The following is a 19,176-nucleotide window of genomic DNA, read 5'->3' as shown; positions in this document are numbered from 1 at the left end:
TTATGATATATATGCGATGATCATTATTTTATTTTAAAGATTATTGACCGTGTTTTGTTTTTGTTTTTTTCCCCTTTATTTTCTTCAAATATCAAAGGAAAAGTCCGAGACAGGGAAAAAAAATGTTTATGTCAGCACAATATTCATGAAGCAGAGCTTGGCGACTTGTTTCATGTGTCATATCCTACTGGGGGTTGTGTCTACTACCGTATTTCCTGGACATTCTCTGATGACACAAGCCTAATCATGGGGGCTATGACTTATCATGACCTTAAAGCTGTGACCTATACTAGTTATTTCACACACATGTTCTCATTTTTTTTTTTGGTACGTGCCCCTAGCAGAAATTGAACCCGGGACTCTCTGGTCCGCAGGCCGATGCTCCAACCGCTGAGCCAAACTGGCCAGGGCTATGTTCTCATTTCAATCCTGCAGCAGGCCTCTGAGATGTAACACAAATTATCCAAACCCTTGAGGCCAGATATATTCCGAATTTTTCTGATTTTAGAAAAGCCATAAAGTATATCTCCTGTTATTTAGAAAATCAGCACAATGCATGTACTATTGTGTAACACACTCAGGTGCCCTGTCTGGAGCTGTGCCCTGTCATGAAAGTAGATTTCTGCTGTAAAACTTAAAAAGTTAGTTCCATTAACTGGGATAAATAAAGACTAATAAATAAATAAATAAAGACTAAGAAGAGCCTCATGCCGAATAAGTTATGACAAAACTTGGTTTTGGAGCTTTTCCTGGATTTTGGAAATGTGCATGAGGGATCGCGGACCTGTAATAGTATTTCCTTTTCAAAGAATTAATACCAGAGTCCAGAGAGATTTAGTAACTTGGCCAAGATCACCATCTAGGGCGTGGCAGAGCCCCGTTCAATGGACTCCGAAGTCCATACTTTTTCTAGGCCCTTTCTTGCCCTCTGCTGGACCTGGCCCTCTGCCCGGGAGGCCTTGAGTGTGGTAACAGCTCCCTCTCCGCCCACAGTGATGGAGCTCGGTTTCCCTCGGGCCTGACCCCTGCACTTTCTCGGGTCCGTCCTGTCATCCTTCTTAGAGCCACGGTGGCTCTGGGTGAGTTTGCTCCAAGAGGCCTTGAGATAGTCGCATCCCTGTGACCCAGGGTGGTTCCTTTGTCCTTTTGGAACGTAATTCAGTGCTCCAGCGGGCAGACCTGCTGGCGCTGTCCGAAGAGCGGAGCAGAGGCGGAGGGACTGGCGGAGGGACTGGCAGAGCCGGCAGCCGTCCAGCCTGGTGGTTCTGAGTTCCTGAAAGTTCGTTCCCCGGGAGGAGCTCGGTTATCCCCTCCACACAGGCTCGGTCTCTGAAAGAACTCGCCACTCGAGCAAGGAATCGACTTCTGAGTGTGAGGACGAGCAGGGAGACGTGTTCACACCACGAACTGAACGTTGACAGCGGGGCCGGAGCCAGCTGAGTCCGGTTACGGACACTGAGCACCGTGACTGCCACGTTCTCTGTGGCTCGTTGAGGGTGAGCCTTCTGCCTTGGACCAGAACCTTCCTGAACTGTGTTTATCTGAACCCCCAAATACATTCATCTTATAAGGTGCTATTTGGGAAGGCGTGGGTAAGAAAAGGCGAGGTGGAGGCAGTGTTTGGCAAGGGGTGACCGTATGTAATAAAATCAGGACTCCTCAAATTACAGAATTCAAAGTTGGTTTTGGACGTTCCATTCAGTGATTTGAAAAGGGCGATCGCCGTGGTTAAAGCCGTGGGCCTCACTCCTGAGAGGACAGAGACGCCTGTGCTTTCTTCCGTGACGAGACTGTGGTCACGGCTTCTGGGAAACTTTGGGAAACGCACGCTTGTCACTGGTATCATTCTGTTCTGTAGGCAGGTCCTGTTGTCACTGCCAATTGTGCTGGGTCTTCTGATACATGCAGGGCGTCTGGGCTGGCTCCCAGTGGAGCTCGGACCTCGCTGGGGACACCACGTGGTGTCCGTGTTGGCTGCCTTTCACCCGACAGGGCTGTGCCACGCTCCCCGCTAGGGGAGTGGCCTCTGAAAGTCAGACGGAGCCACACGCAGAGGGAGATGCAGCCTTGACCCGAGAAAGAAAAGATGAATCAAAGGGCCTACTTCTTGCAAGATCCCTGCTCTATGCCTAGTGAGAACTGTGAGCTAATCAAAGCCAGGCCTGGGAACAGGATGTCCCCTGTGACGGCTGAAGTCCAGGGCAGGATATGACTGTGTCTCTTACTAGCCCTGGTGACCTGCTGTGTACTTACCTCCCTAAGGAGACTGGCATTTCGGCTCCATCTGATCTTTGGGAGTAAGCTGCTACGGGGGCACGGGGGGACCAGGGGTGGTGGAGGAGACTGTGAAAGTCGGGCCCTTGGAGCCCCAAAGAATACATCTACATTTCATGTAATGGATGTTATTTCTCGTGAGCGTGTATGTAAACATCAGGCGTTTCCCCAAACTCGGATGCATGTGACGTCACCCCTATTCCTCAAATACAAATTCACGCATCATGTAAAAAAGCTGGTCCAAGAAAATGATAGATCTAAATGTAACAGCCATTTCTCTAGAATTATATCTGAAGTTCAAATCCGGACTCCACTGCTTGCTGGCTGTCTAAACCTCGGTTTCCTCGCCAGTAAAATGGGAATAAAACAGCACCAACCACATCAATTTGAACAATGTCTGGTACACAGAAGTCTCCTAAGAACAGTTACTGTGGTTGTGGTGGTGGTTACTGTTTCTGGTATGTTTTAAGAAAAGGCTAGAAAACATTAGCAGAATTACTGATGAATTACTCTTCTGAAGCTGCTGTGACCCTGAAATTCTTGGCAGAATATGCATTAGGAAATTGCTTTCTAGAGGGGATTTTTTTTTTTTTTCATAGTTACCTCCTTAGAATGAAAGTTGTTTTCAGTAGACAGCTGTGATTTCAAAAAACAAAGTCCATCATTAAGTGTACTGGGTGGCAATACAAGTGCAATAAAAACATGTGTCTCCCTCCCCCCCCTTTTCTTTTTGGGGAGTAATCTTCACCTAGCCAAGCCCACCATGTTGGGAGAAATGTGTTTCACAGCAAGATCTTGGTAAGTGAATTGCTATCTACCACGGTGTTTATGCCTTCTGCTTCGGTGTTTTCTGTTCTGGGTTGAAACGGCCTCCTCTGGAAAGGTGAGCTCTTTCCTTCGAGAGTTTTCAGTTTTGTTCATAAGAAGGACCCACTATCAGCAACTCATGCAGCACCCCAGCTTGCCTTGAGTCATATTTGGACGCTCCTCAGACTGGTTTCGCCAGGCAGGGTATTTCTCATTCCGGAGCTCGGCTTATAAGCTGAGGATTCCTGTCATTGCCTTCTCCCACCCCCGGGCCTTCGGAGCTGATGAAAGGACCAGCGACCAGCCCTCGGAGTGGGGGTCACAGCCCTGCTCTGCACGAGCCGTGCACTCGGGGCCCGACAGCAGGATCTTCCCTTTTATGAGAGGAAATGAGATTGCAAATGCCAGTCTGAGCTCATTTCTCTCTGAGCTCATCTCCAGGACCTAGGAGCCGTGTTCGATGTCTGCAGCCTCACCCCAGTGTGCGTAAAGAAAGGTCATTGGAGGAGGCCTGGGCAGAGGCATGACATCTGGTGGGCGTCTCTGTTCGGTTCCGTTTGCTTTTCAAATAAGCGTGGGTGCTGGCTTTTTCTTTTCCTTTGAAAAAGTGCAGCAACAAAGGCTTTTTGATTTAAGATCTCAGACACCCAAGTTCATGGAATATAATAATCCCCCAAATCCTCAGGTTTAGCCAAATTAATGTTTAAACTTTTGGAACCCACATCCTTGCCTTTTTAGATCTGAGTCCTCGTCCTACAAAGGAGTGGGCTGTCAGGGGCGGCAGCAGCTGTGTTCCGCGCACATGCAGCCCTCAATCAGCTTCCCTTGGGTGGGAGAACTGAGGATTTTTCTCCCTGCCCCCACCCGCACAGCCCGCCGTCGATTCGGCCTGCTCAGGAAATCCAGCAGCACAGCCACGGCCTGGCTTGTTTTCTGCGCCCAGGAAGTGCTGTAACTGTTCACAATAAATCAACAGGAAATGCAAATTCGCATTTTCTCGTGTTCTCTTCCACTCCCGATAAGAGCCAGCATTTACTGATCTGGAGTGAAATTCTCTGCTTCTTGGTCTGCTTCTCAATGCTGCAGCTGTGAAGGCCACTGTCCCAGGCGTGACCCATGCTCTCCCGAGGCCTTGGGGAGGTGTCAGCTGTCCTGGGGTGAGCTGCCCGGCGACATGGCAAGGCTGGTGGGTCCGCCCAGTCTGTGCAGGTTAAAGTGAGCAGCTCTCGCTCCCTTTCTGAACGTGACTAATAATACTTAAAGTTTTTTTCTGACTTGTTTTCTGTTTTATAATTAGTTCATGCTTATTGTAGGGGAAAAAAAACGGGGGAATAATGCTAAACATCAAAGTGACCCATAACCCTAGCCCACTGCCTGCCTTGGTTTTTCTCCATGCACACAAGTGCATGAAAGTACTGTCAGGCTTGTATTTGTATTAGTTTCCTGTCACTGCTGTGACAAACGACCACAAACACCGTGGCTTAAAATGACACAAAAGTGTTATCTGATAGTTCTAGAAGTTGGAGGTCTATGCGTCAGTTGCAGACTAAGCATAGTCGCCACCACCCCATAACTGCCAATGTGATGGTATTTGGAGGTGGAACCTTTTCGGAGATAATTAGGGTTGGATGAGAGGAGGGTGGGGTCCTCCTAATGGCATTAGTGCCCTTAGAAGAAGGGCCACCCGAGAGCTCAGTCACTCGCTCTGCAGTGTGAGGACATAGCTAGGAGGCGGCCGTCGGCAGGACAGAAAGATGATTCTCACCGGAGCCCAGCCATGCTGGCACCCTGACCTCAGACTTCCAGCCTCCAGCACTGTGGCTTAAGCCACCCTGTCCATGGTGTTTTGTGAGGGCAGCTCAAGCGGACGAAGGTAGTGTCTTTCTGGACTACATTCAAAGTATTAGCAGGGCTGTGTGCGCGCGCGCGTGCGTGTGTGTGTGTGTGTGTGTGTGTGTGTGAAGACTGTTGGCTATAGACTTCTGAGGAGGAAAGTAGGTGTGAGACAGGTCCCTCTACAGCTTTTTAGTAGTCTGTGTATTCCTAAAATGGCCCGCAGAAGTCCAGTGCATGGCTTGAACCGTACTAGGGCATGGGGGAGGGGAATATGGTTGAGATCCCAGGGCCCAGCAGAGCAGCCTGGCCCAGCTGACTTCCCCAAACCAAGGGGATGGGGCACAGTGTCTCCTGTCTTTGGGGACCTGTGACAGCTTCTCCTGAGGCTCTGATGTGGGCTTGGTTATCTGAAATCCCCTGCTCTCTAGACCTCTCAGCTACTTGCTCTTTGGAAGCAGCTGCTCCAGACGTGCTGCACCCGTCTTCTGCTGCTGCTCCTCATGCGACCTCTAGTGTCTGTAAATGGTAACACTTGCTCCAGAGGTGATGGGTGGTTTTGCTAGAAGACATAAGCAGGAAATGCCTCTAATGTTTAATGGTTGACTCCGTCTCTCTATTAACCCTTTGCCCTCTTTACAGTTCTCTTTCAGCCTACATCCCATCAATATCGTTTAGCCATAATCAGCATGATCTGGGTTCCAGACCAGACCCGACTCATTGTTACTAGCTAGTGTAACTCGGGCTGGCCTCAGCACCTGAGCCTCCACGGTCGAAACCCTTCACAGACGTCAGGACATCCACCCTGACTACATCCTGAGATTATTGTGAGGATCAAGTGACAAGATGCCTGTAAATGAAATGCCATTTAAATGTGCTGCTGTTACTGCAAAGCCACTGAGCCTGTGATTCTGTAGAACAAGCTTGTGTCATTGCATGTGCATTGGTGAAGGTGTTTGAATTCTTTCCTCAGATTCTCTATTGGGAATTCGGTCCCCACCCACAAGCATTGAATAAGTAGCTGCGATGTATGTTTCATCATGTACTTACTGGGTCCTTCAACAAACTGGAGCTCCTACCTCGTGCCAAAGACCACAGCGGGTGCTGGGATCCAGCAGTGACCAGGGCAGGCAAGGTCCTATCTTAAGGGAGTTTATATCCAGATGAACGAAGGGGTTCATAGGTGATTGAAGTGCTCCCTGTCTTCAGGGGACTTTCCAGCTAACTTGAGAAGAGAAGCTTAAGCAACCAGATATGATATACGTCAGCATGTGGACAAGGCTTTCACAGACGTATAACCCAGTGCTACGAAGTGGGTATGGAAGGGTGAAGGCAGGAAGATGGACTACACTTTCTAGAAGTTTAATGCTGGACGGGGGGGGGGGGGGGGGGGGGGGGTGGTGGGAGACGATTTGGACACTTAAGAGGTCAGTTGGAAAATTGACCAGTGATGACCAGCCTTGGCAATAGTGTTTATTTCTAGTTCTAGAAGAACTGCAAATATTTTATGTAGAATACCCACAAAATTGCTTATTCTCATTCTATGGACATTATTGAGATTCTGAATAAATAGTAACTAGATAAATTAGATGCTTGCTGTTTAAATTTTAATTTAGTCCTTATGCCAACTGAATGGGGTAGGTACCTCGATTATCATACCCATTCTACAGATGAGGTAACAGATAGAAAAACAGTAAGTAACTTGCCCAGGCTTGTTTGGCTGTGAAGTAGTGGATTCAAACCCAAGCAGGCTGGCTCCTGGGCTTATATGCTTACCTCTGTGCTATATGGTTTCTCAAGCCTTCATTTAAAAAGTCAATCTGAAATTGCAGAGACATATTTTAGTGTGCAGAGGTGATATTTCCTGAGGTCTGGGACTGTTTTAAAATACTTCAGTATTAGGAAGGGAGGGAGGGAGGGAGGGAAGGAAGGAAGGAAGGAAGGAAGGAAGGAAGGAAGGAAGGAAGGAAGGAAGGAAAGATAGATGAAACAGGTATGGTAAAATCTTGATAAATATTTAACATAATTGATGGGAAGCCATTTAGCATTCCCTAATTTCCATAATAAAAAAATAGAAATCATTGCTAGTGAATATGAGAACTGTGAAATATTTTTACCTTGCTGTTAATATCAAAAGACTTTTTGTAAATGATCTAGGTAATTTAGGTCAAGACAACGAGTTTCCCTAAGTTACTAATGTAACAGTGTCTCTTGTGGATGGAGTGCCCCGTTCTGTGTATTAAAAACAACTCCCCACCTAATTGCCAAATGTGGTGGCCATGCTGTTTCTTTAGATCAGTAAGGGTCGATCTTCTTGCCAAACCTATTTGCTAGAAGGCCAAAATGTCTGAGTTAGAAGGGACCTCAAAGACAACTTCTTCCACAGTTCTCGTTTTATAGCTAGGAGAACCTAAGCGATCAGCCCAAGGTTAGACTGGGAACATTAAGTGATTGTCTGTAGCCAACCACATGCATAGTTCATAGAAGAGCAGAGATTAAAACCTGGGCTTCCTGAGTTCTAAGGGAGTTTCCAACTCCATCAAAAGCAGCTGGACCCAGAAGGGGCTATAGAGACCCATTGGAGACATGGACCCCGGGCTTCCTTTTAGTCCTGCTCTGTTAAATGTCTGGGGAAGAAGACGAAGAAAGATGAGTCACCGTCAACTTGGGGCTGTAAGGGGTCAAATGGGTCTTTACTCTAACCTTGGCAGGTTCCAAACTTTGGAATTGAATGGTTCTACTTGTTTTGTGTTGTTTTTTTTTCTTCACATTCCTTGTTCACAGATCCTTTGCCCCCACAAAGGGCACAGTTGGAACAAGCATGGCCGTTGTACCTCAAAATACTTCTCGGAGGTGCATTTGGGGCTCTGTGTCGCTAAAACCCACCCCTTGATAGACTAGAAGTCAGGGCCGGGCATCTCCCAAGAGGGAGAGATACAGAAGGTCTCAGTGGAAGTCACTTTGACCTGATCTCTTTATCTGGGAATTCCCGTAAGGCATTTCCAAAGTTCAAATCTCACCTTCCCTGAGACTGGTGCACACCTTCCCTGCAACACCACAGCTGTCTGTTGGCATTCATTCCTTAAGGTTTGGGGGTATCTCAAACCCAGATGCTTTAGGGCCGGGGCAGGTAAGGTACATGAGTGAAGCTGGCCTGTGTGTAAGACTGGGCGACCTGGAAGAACAAACCTGGGTCTTATTCAAAGGTCTTACAACACTGTGCTGTCCATGCCTGAAGCTGGGCAGGTCTGATGATAGTTGGTGGCCTTCGATAGAGAACAAAGAACCTGGCGAGGAAACCAGGAGACCTGGGTCCCATCAGTGACCTCAGCACAGCCCTCCCTTTGCAGGACCTCAGTTTTCTTTACTGGTAAGAAGTGGGTCTCTAAGGCTCAAAGGCGCTGTCCCCTCACAGTCTAATTCTATGATCTGTGATAGAATTCATGTCCCCAAAACAGTGGTTTCTCTGACATATATTTGCAAGGTGCCCAATAGGCCTCTTAGGTCTGACATTTTAGGACTGGGTTCCTTGAGGTCCCTGTTGGATGGTTTGTGACTTTATCCTTAAGTACTTTGATTGCTGTAATAAAGTGTCCTGCACGTAAGCACGGCCGTGGTACCACTCTCTGCATCGGAGGTTGCTGTATTGCTGGTTTTCTCCTTTCTGAAAGCAGTCATGAGCAGACGAGCTTAGAAAGGGTGTTCTCTTCGTATTGTTTCAGGGAAAATAGAGAAAGTCAGACCTCCTCCATCCCCCACACCTGAAGGCCCCAGCTTGCAGCCTGACTTAGCCCCCGAAGAGGCTGCCGGATCCCAGCGGCCCAAGAATCTGATGCAGACCCTCATGGAAGACTATGAGACACACAAATCTAAAAGGCGCGAGAGGATGGATGATGGTAGTGTAAGTCTCTTCTCCTTTCCTCTTTCACTTCTCCGAGGGTGAATGTAGCGGGGCGTGTGGTGTCCCCGTTCCGCACGTGTAGACAGCTGTCTGCCAGCAGCCTGGTTCCAAACCCGATCTTCAAATGTGTGGTGTCACGTGCCTGGAGTTGGGTTTGGGTTTTTGCCTTGTTTCTCAAAAACATCGATCATGCAAGGAACAGGTCTTTTTCCTGCCAGCTATAATGTGAGCCCATTGGCAGTGTTAGTGCCTGGGCTGTTCGGTGGGTAGAAAGATGCTGGGCAAGAAGGGAAGAAGGACCTCAGGACCCTGTATCAGCCCAGGTACCAGGGAGCTGACTTCTACCATCGCTGGCCCGCTCTGTAGGCTTGTTTCTCTAGAGAACTACGACGATCCTATTCCTTCAGTGTCTCCTCTGGGCCATCCCTGTAAATGTTACTCAGTGCTCAAAAGACCGAGTGCGTTTGGGGCTGTTATCAAGCCTTATGTACAGTTTGGCAGGAAAGAGCCATTTAAAATGACAGTTCAAAGCCACACGGCTACCAGCTCCCCTCAACCCTGAGAACTTGGCGTTCACATGAACTGCGAAGGAAGTCATCTGCTCTGGGTTTCTTTCTCCAGTAAGAGACGTGAGGGTGGTTGTGCCGCAGCTGGAAACTGGGCATCGGCCTCGGGTCCACACCAACCTCCTAGGAGCCTGCTGGCCTCGGTGTCTTAGCGTTAACTGGGGGGCCGCCTCTTCCTCCTGGTTACACCTAGGTCACAGATAGCGTGGGGTCGGTGGAGGATACCGCTCGGTTTACCTGGGACAGGCCTGGTTTATGCCTGTTGTCCTTTTTCATTATTAATAGCATCCTCTTTCGCTTCTAAAGGTGCCCCAGTTTGGATGATAAATTGTTTGGTCACCTTAAGCTTGAAGGCTGCGGGACTCCCGGTGAGAATTCCAGGCTGACTTATTGCCTTTCATAGCCTGGTTGACCAAGTTAAAGGATTTCTGCAGTTGACACTCAGTGTTGCTTTCAAAGTATTTGGTGGTAGAGAAAGCAGACACCTACAGCAGCCCGACGGCTCACTTGGCATCTCCAGGCTCTCTCGGGCCTCCCCCTAAACGCCTTGGGACCCTGGCCCGGCTCTGCTGTTAGGCTGGAGCGTTTCTGAGCTGCTTTCTGTCTCAGAGGGACGAGGCTGGCCCTCGGTGGCCGATGCAGACTTTCCAATGCTGGAGCGCCTTCCCTGAGCCCGTAGGGCCTTTTCTGTCCACCAGGTCACTTTAGCTGGCCCTTCCTTGCAGCCCCACTTAAAATATGGAGTTTACCTTTAGGCATTTTCTGGAACCTGTGACCATTTTGAAGCCAAGTGCTAGGAAACGGGCTTCTTTTCCCCAGTGACTCCAGCCATGCAGTCGGCTGAGTGGACCTCGTGCATTCTGGTTGGGGAGAGCACCATCGAGCGTTTTCCAAGCGCCCTCTGCACGTCTCCTGTGTGTGCCTTCGGTGTGGAGGTGCGGACGCTGGAGGAAGAAACTACACACAGAAGTGGGAGCTCATTTCATAGGCAGAGGCGGAAGCCTCCTCCGTGCAGACGCTCAGGCAGCCGCCTGGCCAACGCCAACCAGGCTGGCTCCCCCCGTGCATTCGGGCGGCTGCTCAGAATCAGAGTTTCAATATACTGATTGCCCTCCTTGTATGCGACGAAGGGCCAGCCTCCCGTCCTGATTTTTCTCCAGTAAATAAACATTTCATATAAGGAAGGAACCGACTAATGAACCAAGTTGATACCATCCCTAGATCTTCAGTTCAAAGCCAAGTGGTTTGCACTGTTTTTGATAACACAGGAGAACCAAGTTTGTTATTGTTGAAAATTCTTAGGAACAGAACACAAGAATCCACTATAGCCCTTGTAAGAGACCCAGGCTTGGAAAAAGCATACTCAGATTGCTTCTACGGCAAATGTATGATCAGAGCCCCCGTGACCCCGTTTCTTAGCCTTCTTGATTCAGGGGATCTTTTCTATTGTGTCTGTGTCAAGTCACTGGAGCCTAGGTTGACGTTTACCTGGAGGAATGAACACGCCTTCATCTGCGTTCCCAGCTGATCCGTGGCCCCTTTTCCATTGTCACTGGTACGAGAAGGGTAATAAGTAGGAGCAGGTGGACTGCTCCATGCTTGTGTTGTGTAACTGGCTTTCCTGCCCCGGAAGCTGTCTGCTCCAGTCACACACGCTATTCTCTGGGCAAACTATGGCTTCTCAGATGCCCCACCCTCTAAGGACCGCACATGGCTCACCTGGGCCCAGTCATCCGGCACCTGCCCATGTGCCTTCCGAAAAGTCTCTTAGGAGCCCCTCACACACGGCCAGGGCCCAGCCATGTGTTTGTCCATAGGAATTAGCAAGCTCTTTCTGAACTGAACGAAAACAATTCTTACTTGCTGTGCTTCCTAACGAGAAGGCGGACTTAAACACAAAATAGGGTTCCTGCGAGGTACACCCAGTGATGCATCAGACACAGTGGTATTAATGGGCATGAAGAACAGAAGAGGGAGGGGACAGAGAAGCCACAGAAAGCCGGGCCTGCAGTGTTCATGAGTTACTTTGGCCAACCTACCTGCAGAGACCGACCTTTGCCATCCAAACAGGTGTGGCGTCCCCACCCCCACCCCAGAGCATCACCCCAGTTCTCTGGGGACTGTCCAAAGTTGGTCCTTCGAGCTCATTTTCCATAACCAGGACATTGTTTTTTCCTAAGCTTTCCTTGCAGTGACTTTTTGTCTCTTATAGGAACTGAAGGGTCATTTTAGTTCCTACACAAGCACCCCACTCGGGAACTTGTCCATGTCCCCAAGGTGGTGATGAGAGAGGCTGGATGGTTTCCCTAGGTGTCCTTGGGTCAGCTTCAAAGACTCTCCCTCCACCGACCTTGTATTCGAGCAACCTTTGTCTGTAGTTAGGGTCTCCTTTTTGTGGGACAATAGGCTACAAGACTGCTTTGGGGTTCAGAGGCACCTACAGGAAGAGAAACGCTCTTTGGTTATAGATTCTAGCTAATCCAAAATGGACATCAAGGACCTTGCTGTGGGTGTCTGCTTACATACCAGGGGGTTGGGGGACCTTGTTAATTCAAAGCACAGGAAACGGATGCAACAAATCTTGAATTAACAAAGTATGGCTTATCTGATATTTTTATTAAATAATAATAGAGTATCTATTTGCTCCAAAAGATACAGACTTCTAAATAAACTAATATCAGATGCAGTGAGTCTCGGCATGGGTATGTGAGGGTCTCCTGGTGGTACACCCCTCCTGTCTGCCCGGTGTGGTCCCAGTTCCTGGCTGGGGGGTGTTCTGTGAGTGTGTCTCTGCCATGTACTAACCCTGGTCTTTTCCCTCTCTGCCAGTACACCTCTAAGTTACTGTCTTGCAAGGTGACTTCCGAGGTACTGTTCAACGTGTTTGTCCTGGTCTTCCTGCATGCCTGGCCCAGGTGCATGCTGTGTGGTTTGCCATTTCCTGGTGGGCTGAATGAGAAGGACAAGCAAGCAGTTGTCTTTATGTCTTTTTCATCCAGTTGTTTCTGAACGGCGGTGGGGGAGACGGCCTCAAAATGTGGACGTGCACGCAGCCTGCTGCACTTGGCTGTGGCGTGGGGTGTGCTCAGAGAGGCCCCGCCCTCTCGTGGAGCAGGACCATGTTGGCACTGGAGGGCACAGCCGATGGCTGTCTTCAGTTACTCCAACACGGGCAGCAAACACTCCCTGATGTGCTTAGAAAGCAACGCAGCTGAAGAGGATCGGTCCTTTGTTTGCCTTCGGATGGATCCAGAGAACTCCATGCCATAACTTTATAAGTTATTCCCAAAGGGAACCATCCTGGCTTCCCTTTGGCCCAGTTGTTAAATCTGTGTTTTTGTTTTGGAAGCTTCTTTAAGCATCGAATTTCCGCAAAAGTCTCCTTTCCCCTACAACTTCCTTTTACACAGATTTCACAGATGGGGCCTGTGAAAAGGCACAATGTTCATTTTCCCTATTTTTTTATATTTTCTCTTTTTCTGCTGTGAGAAGGCACAGTGTTTTTCATGTTTTTATTTCTATAGCGTTGTATTGTTTTTATTTAAATTTATTTTTCTTCATTGATTTTAGAGAGAGAGGAAGGGAGACGGAGAGAGAGATAGAAACATCGATGAGAGAGAACATCAAGTGACCGCCTCCTGCATGCCCCCCACTGGGGATCAGGCCCACAACCTGGGCGTGTGCCCTGACCGGGAATTGAACCAGCCACCTCTTGGTGCATGGGTCGATGCTCAACCACTGAGTCATACTGGCCGGGCTGTATTGTTTTTATTGTAAAATAATTGTTTTACACACAAAATTCTGGAGAGAATCAGTTTCATTCACTCAGTTAACAGTTTATTGGGCCTGGCCGATTTGGCTTAGCGGTTAGAGTATCAGCCTGCAGACCGGAGAGTCCCGGGTTTGGTTCCCGCTAAGGGCATGTACCTCAGTTGCAGTTTGTCCCCGGCCCCAGTTGGGGTTGTGTGGGTGGCAACCAGTCAATGTGCCTCTTTCACATCAAAGTTTCTCTCTCTCTCCTCCCTCCTCTCTCCTCGCTCTATCTGAAGATAAATGCAAAAAACAAAACAAAACAAAAAACAGCTTATTGGTCAACTGCAGTGGGGCAGGCTTGTTCCAGGTTCGAGAGCAAAACAGCTGGCAAAACCCAGCCCCTGATGTCATGGAGCAGGCGTGCAAATGTGCCGAGTAACATGGCGCAATAAGATAACATGGCCCGTCCGTCCAGCTGGTCCGTTTTTATTTCATATTTGCTTAATATTTTAAAAAGAAGTTAATATTGCAAATAGAACTTAAGCCTTCCTGCCACTCTCCCGGTTCCCACGTCTCTCTCCTGAGAGGACCATTCTTGAGTTGGGTATTCATCAGTTTCATGCATGTTTTTATACTCACGCTACATATGCATAAATCGTATGTTCTGGTTTTGCATGTTTTAGAACTTTCTATAAATGACATCATATTGTCGTGTCCTCCACCCCTTACTTTATTTTCGTTGCATTGTTTTTACATATATGCCTATGGATATGTATGGCTCTAGGTCACTCATTAGAACTGTTGTGTGGTATTCCACTGAATGAACACATCACTATTTATTCATCCTCCTAGTGATGGAAATGTAGGTTGTTTCTTTTTCTAAAAAAAAAGAAAGAAAATGTATTGCCACTCCAAACAGTGTTTTGCAGAGTGTTACTATGCTTATCTCTTCATGCACCTAGGGGAGAATTTCTCTCTGTATCTGGAAATAGAAGGGCCTGTTATAGGGCTTAGATAGCCTGGCATTCACTGCATATTGTAAATTACTCTTCTTATTGCTCGTGCCAACCTATAGTACCATATATTTTTTAAATTGCCCTATTTAGCAAAAAAAATCATAGTTAACTGTATATGTAAGCTGATGATTATCAGCAATTTTCTTTCAAAGGGTATAAAATGAATATTGAGAATATCATTATATGTTCCTTTCTCAATGTCCAACTGTGGTATTCAGAACCTTAGACGTATTTTTTAGCTTTTAGGTACACCTCTCAGTTTGTATGTGCAAGGTGACATTTTACACAATGTGGAGGTCCTTATAAAAATGCCCTGTATTTGAATACCACTTGATAGTTTTTAAAGCCCTTCACATGATGACAGAAATAATTAGCGTTTGAAAACTTACGATGCACTGGGAACTATTGCTAAATGCTTCCCATACATACGATGCCCGTGTATTCCTCAGGTCAACTCTATACTGTTGTTCTTATTGTTCCCACTGTACATATAAGGGAACAGAGGCATGGGGGTCAACTTTCCCAAGGTGACACAGTCACTAGGATCTAAACTGAGACCTGCCTGGACTTCAGAGTCGGCACTGCCTCCTGAGAAAGCCTGCGAAGTAGGGCAGTGGTGCTGTGTCCATTTCACAGATGAGGAAAGTTGAGGCACAAGATACCATGAACAACAGCAGCATGTTCCAGAGCTGGCCATAGAGCTCAGACTCCCAAGTCTGGTCCAGCGCTGCTGCACGGTACCATGTTACCATGCACTGACCGGAAGCCTACTCTATAACTAGAGCAGATTTGGAAGCATGCTTTTTCCTACTGATACCTTATTCTTGGATATTGAGTAAGTGGCCATGATATGCTTACAAACAAAACACTGTCTGGCATGGCTTACAGACTGTCCTCCAAGCCCTGGCTGGTTTGGCTCAGCGGTTGGAGCATCGGCCTGCGGACCAGACTGTCCTTCATGTCAGGTCCAGCTGTCCCTGCTGGGAGGACGGGGAAGGCTTCGCCAGGGACAGCCCACCGAAGCTCTGGGAGGCCGATTCACTTACCAGAGGGGCAGAGAAGCAGGTTGAGATAGACCCTCAGAATCCGCTTATGCCTGGGCTCCCAGCGCTGCCTGTCACCTGCCTCTCCTTCTCTGGAGTTGCCAGCATCTCTGTCCCTTGTCAAAATGATTGTTCTTACTATAAGCAAAGCCTTCATTGCTATTTGGATAATCAGCCAGGGTTGGCTCTGCTGGACTTTTCTTTAAAATCAGAAACCTCACACTCTATGTGATGCCACAGTGATTGAGCTAGCTGGCAGGCATGGGCATGCTTTCGGTGGAGTGGCATGAAGTCGAGCCATTTCTCAGATGCTGGAAACTCTGTGTTACTCATCTGGATCGAACCAAAGCTGGAACAGATGGGCCGCAGTCCCCCCCAGGAGCCCACTGACTATTCTAGTGAGCAGAGGGAGGGAGGCCTAGCCTGAGGGTGGCGAGCCAATTGTCCTTGGTGTTGTCCCCTTTCATTTCACGTATTAGCACCTCTGGCCCTCAAGTTGCACCAAAATGCTCAGATTGCTTTTCACTGGCCTGATACGCTATCTCCCCCCGCCCCCCCGACTTAGTACCTCTTTGAAGCTTAATTATACCAAAGTAGACTTTCAAGGCCTAAATGTGATCCTTCGTAGCTTATATAGATCCACAAAGCCTAGTGGATTGAATCCACACTGGTCCAATTACTTGGAATTATCCTCTGGTTTGCTTGTTTACAGAGGACAGGGCAAGCTATTGCTGTGCTCTCATTACTACTTCCGCGAGGATATTTAAATGCAAATTAATTGAAATGCAATGTTCGGTTTCTCAGCCACACTGGCCCTATTTGAACGCTCAGGAGCCACACGTGGCTAGCGCTACCCTATTGGGTGGTGCAGATACAGAACATCAGACAGCACCCACCTATAGCACGGAGGGAGGTCGGCTTTGTTATCTCAAAACTCCCTGCAGTCAAGTCTAGTCAAAGAAACTTGCGGAACATTTCAGGAAAACTAAATCTGAATGTTGAAAACTCTAGGTCCCCAGCAAGTGAACTTTGGCTGTGAGGTGAACACCCAGAACTTCCCTGCCCCTTTGTGCCCTCCCCGCACACCAGACACTTTATTAGGTTCCCCTCTCATTAGATGCTGTTGGGGGGACCAGGAGGAAAGAAACAGAGGAGTTGGTTTGTATACACAGTTAACACCGATGAACTCTGCGTAATTTTCCCCTCTCTCTCCAGGTCCTTGAGGCCACGCGGGTTAACCGGAGAAAGAGCGCGCTGGCCTTGCGCTGGGAGGCGGGGCTCTATGCCAACCAGGAGGATGGGGACAATGAGTAACCAACTTCCTTCCACCCAGGAAGCTTCAGGGGTGCTTGGGTTACCTAGAAACCAAGCCCTCCCCACGTCACAGCATTTTAATGGAGTATTTATTAAAGTGCAAACAAACTCGGCAACCCTTCCGTAGACCAGAAGCTGCAATGATGAACAATAAAGTGAGAAAGAAATCCACCCATCACACCCTAGCCCCCAGGAGTCAACAGAGAAAGGATTTTTTGCGACTCAAAGAATCGCCTGGATTTGGACCAATCCACAACTGCTCCCAAAGGACACAGAAGTTACAGGCAAATCAACATGGTTGCTCCAGGCACAACCCGGAGCAGCCTTGCTGGGTGGAGAGGACACGGGCGACGGGCCCATCTGGACAGCAGTGGCGCCCAGGCTGGTGCCATCGACAGCACAGGATGCTCTCTGCACCCATTTCCGCCCGTCGCTCAGCATCGGAGGTGTTGAGTCAACGCCACTGACTCCAGCAGCCATAGAGTGAATCATGTTTCCCTGCTTACGGAGAAGAGGCAATTATGATTCCATTTCTCTTACATTAAACTGATTTTTATCGGGAGCAGTTAATAATCGCAATACATCAAACCCGTATTTTTAAGACAATGTTTCTTCATGTTGCAGACACAAACTGTTCCACGTGAGGAGGTTGAGGGGCGGGGGGAGAAAGCCAAACCAAATGGATTATTTTAGCTCTAGGGTCTAGTCTGCTTATACTGTTGACTGATTTGCAGGTTAGGAGAACACGTTTTCCCAATTATGTTTCTTCATATGAAAACTATATTTAGTGGACAACAACTATTTTTATGATGGGATGGGGGAATATATCCATGTTCAAGCCTGCGCACACTGAACAGCCTGGCTCAGGCGGGTCGGGGTATTTTTAGAGTGGCAATAATTGAGAAAAGGGCGAAATCTGCCTTACACAGGTAGATGTCGAGAAATAAAAGGGGTTTATATTTTCTATCATAAAATGGACCTTAGGGGTGGTAGGAAGATCGAGAGATTATTTTGGGTTAACCAGAAATGAAACATTAAAGAAAGAGCATGAAGGTAGAGAGAGAAGGGGGCAGAAAGGGTAGGGAAAATAAGGAATCAGGAGATATTTTTTTCTGAGCAGCCAGTGTTTTTCAGGATGATACAGAGAAATATAGACTAGAAATCGAAGGGCAGGCTTGGAATCAGCAACAAATCCTAAAGATGGTGTGTATGAGTGTGTGTGTGCACGCACGCACACTCATACACCTTTGTGTGTTTGTTAAAGTGTGTATGCTCATGCGTAAGGGTGTGTATGTTGGGGTTAAAATTCCAGAATGAGCATGGGACAGGGTGTACAGTATTTCCTCCAGAGCTGTTAGCCAGCGCCAGGGGTGAGCGAGAATTTCTTTTTTATGAAAAGGGATATAGAGGCACCGAGCTGATGCAGTATTCGTGATATGAAACTGAATTAACATGGTATCTGCATGAGTCACAATTGCAGAGTTTTGAGCAGGTTTGTAATTTGACACTTAGGAAAGTACCATATTTATTCTCATGCTTTGTATTCATGCTTAGTATACCACAGAAGATGCCAGCTTCACTCTTTCTGACCTTTAAAGCAATATGATAAGGGCATTCAATAATTGAGTGCCCTCAATTTCTAGATAAGAAATTTTTCCACTCTGGCCATGAGAAAAAAAAAACAAAAAACTGACCAGCATCATTTTTTTTCCTTTTGTTTTAAAACTGTGGTTTTAAAAAATAAGCAATAATGAAGTTCAGACCTCACTAAAATTAATTTTTGTTTGTATATTGTTATGTCATGAGCTCTAATATGTTATTCCGACAAGTAGCAATTCCACGAGATTTGTATGTAGATGTTATACACATTATCTTTGTTTCTTTTATTAGACTAGTGTTGACTTAGGGGAACGCTTATTCACAGACAAGTAGTGGGCACAGTGAAATGGGACCTGTCTGATCATTTACAAGGATCCGTTAACACTGCCAAGGGAACCTGCGGTTTGAAGGCAACTTCTGCCGATGGGCAGGGGGTGCCACCTTGATGTGGTCCATGCTCCTGAATATTCCGAATGAATATTCAACCGCACGCGCCCACCACTGGGCGCACCAAGCAAATAACACCCCTGCTGCAAGGAATTCATTTCCGAGTGGGGGAGGCTGGCACGGAGATCTGGGTTAGGTAGAAGCCCTGGCAGGTGACATGGGACAAGCAGGAAGGATGCTTTGCCTGGCGATGTCTAGTGTTCCCAAGGCAGGTACACGGATGAGGACAGATGGGGCGGCAGCGTTGCGTGGCCCGGGGCCCAGCAGCAGCCAGGACGCCGGAGGAGAGCGGAGGGCCTGTGGGTGGCACCAAACACGAACCTGCTGCCTGGTTCCTGGACTGGCCCGGATCTGGTCAGGACCATAGACGTGATCAGAACAAACTCCCCCATCTTTCCCAAGAGTGATCGGTCCGCGGGGCTTCGCTGAAGTGTTGTGTCCTGTGGCGAAGGAAACCCGTGTCCCTCCCTTAAACCTACATTTGGGGAGAGAACTTGCAGCCAAAAGGGATGCTCAGCAGGCCGCACGGCCGGGAGATCACATGAGAGGCCGGCAAGTAGGTCTCTGGCCACGGCGGATGGAGCCAGCGGCGCTGGCTGCCCCCAGCCCTTTGGTCGCGGGTC

General features: G+C 48.1%; 1 protein-coding gene across 5 annotated transcripts in view; it reads left to right on the top strand.

Annotated features, from left to right (window-relative positions):
• Positions 1-18,263, top strand: part of PALM2AKAP2 (PALM2 and AKAP2 fusion) — a 320,709-nt gene extending 302,446 nt beyond the window's left edge. For 4 of the 5 annotated variants that reach the window (XM_036260620.1, XM_036260616.1, XM_036260619.1 and 1 more), the window contains 2 exons: positions 8,637-8,815; positions 16,409-18,263. In XM_036260620.1, the coding sequence (XP_036116513.1) occupies positions 8,637-8,815; positions 16,409-16,507 (278 nt within the window). In that variant the 3' untranslated portion in view covers positions 16,508-18,263. The remainder of the gene's footprint in view (positions 1-8,636; positions 8,816-16,408) is intronic. The other variant, XM_036260617.1, reaches the window with a different exon arrangement.
• Positions 18,264-19,176: the final 913 nt, after the last annotated feature.

This window comes from Molossus molossus, unplaced genomic scaffold, assembly GCF_014108415.1.
Source record: "Molossus molossus isolate mMolMol1 unplaced genomic scaffold, mMolMol1.p scaffold_m16_p_14, whole genome shotgun sequence".
Taxonomy (NCBI): domain Eukaryota; kingdom Metazoa; phylum Chordata; class Mammalia; order Chiroptera; family Molossidae; genus Molossus; species Molossus molossus.
Note: the sequence above shows the minus strand (reverse complement) of the source record. Positions and strands in the feature narration are given on the sequence as shown.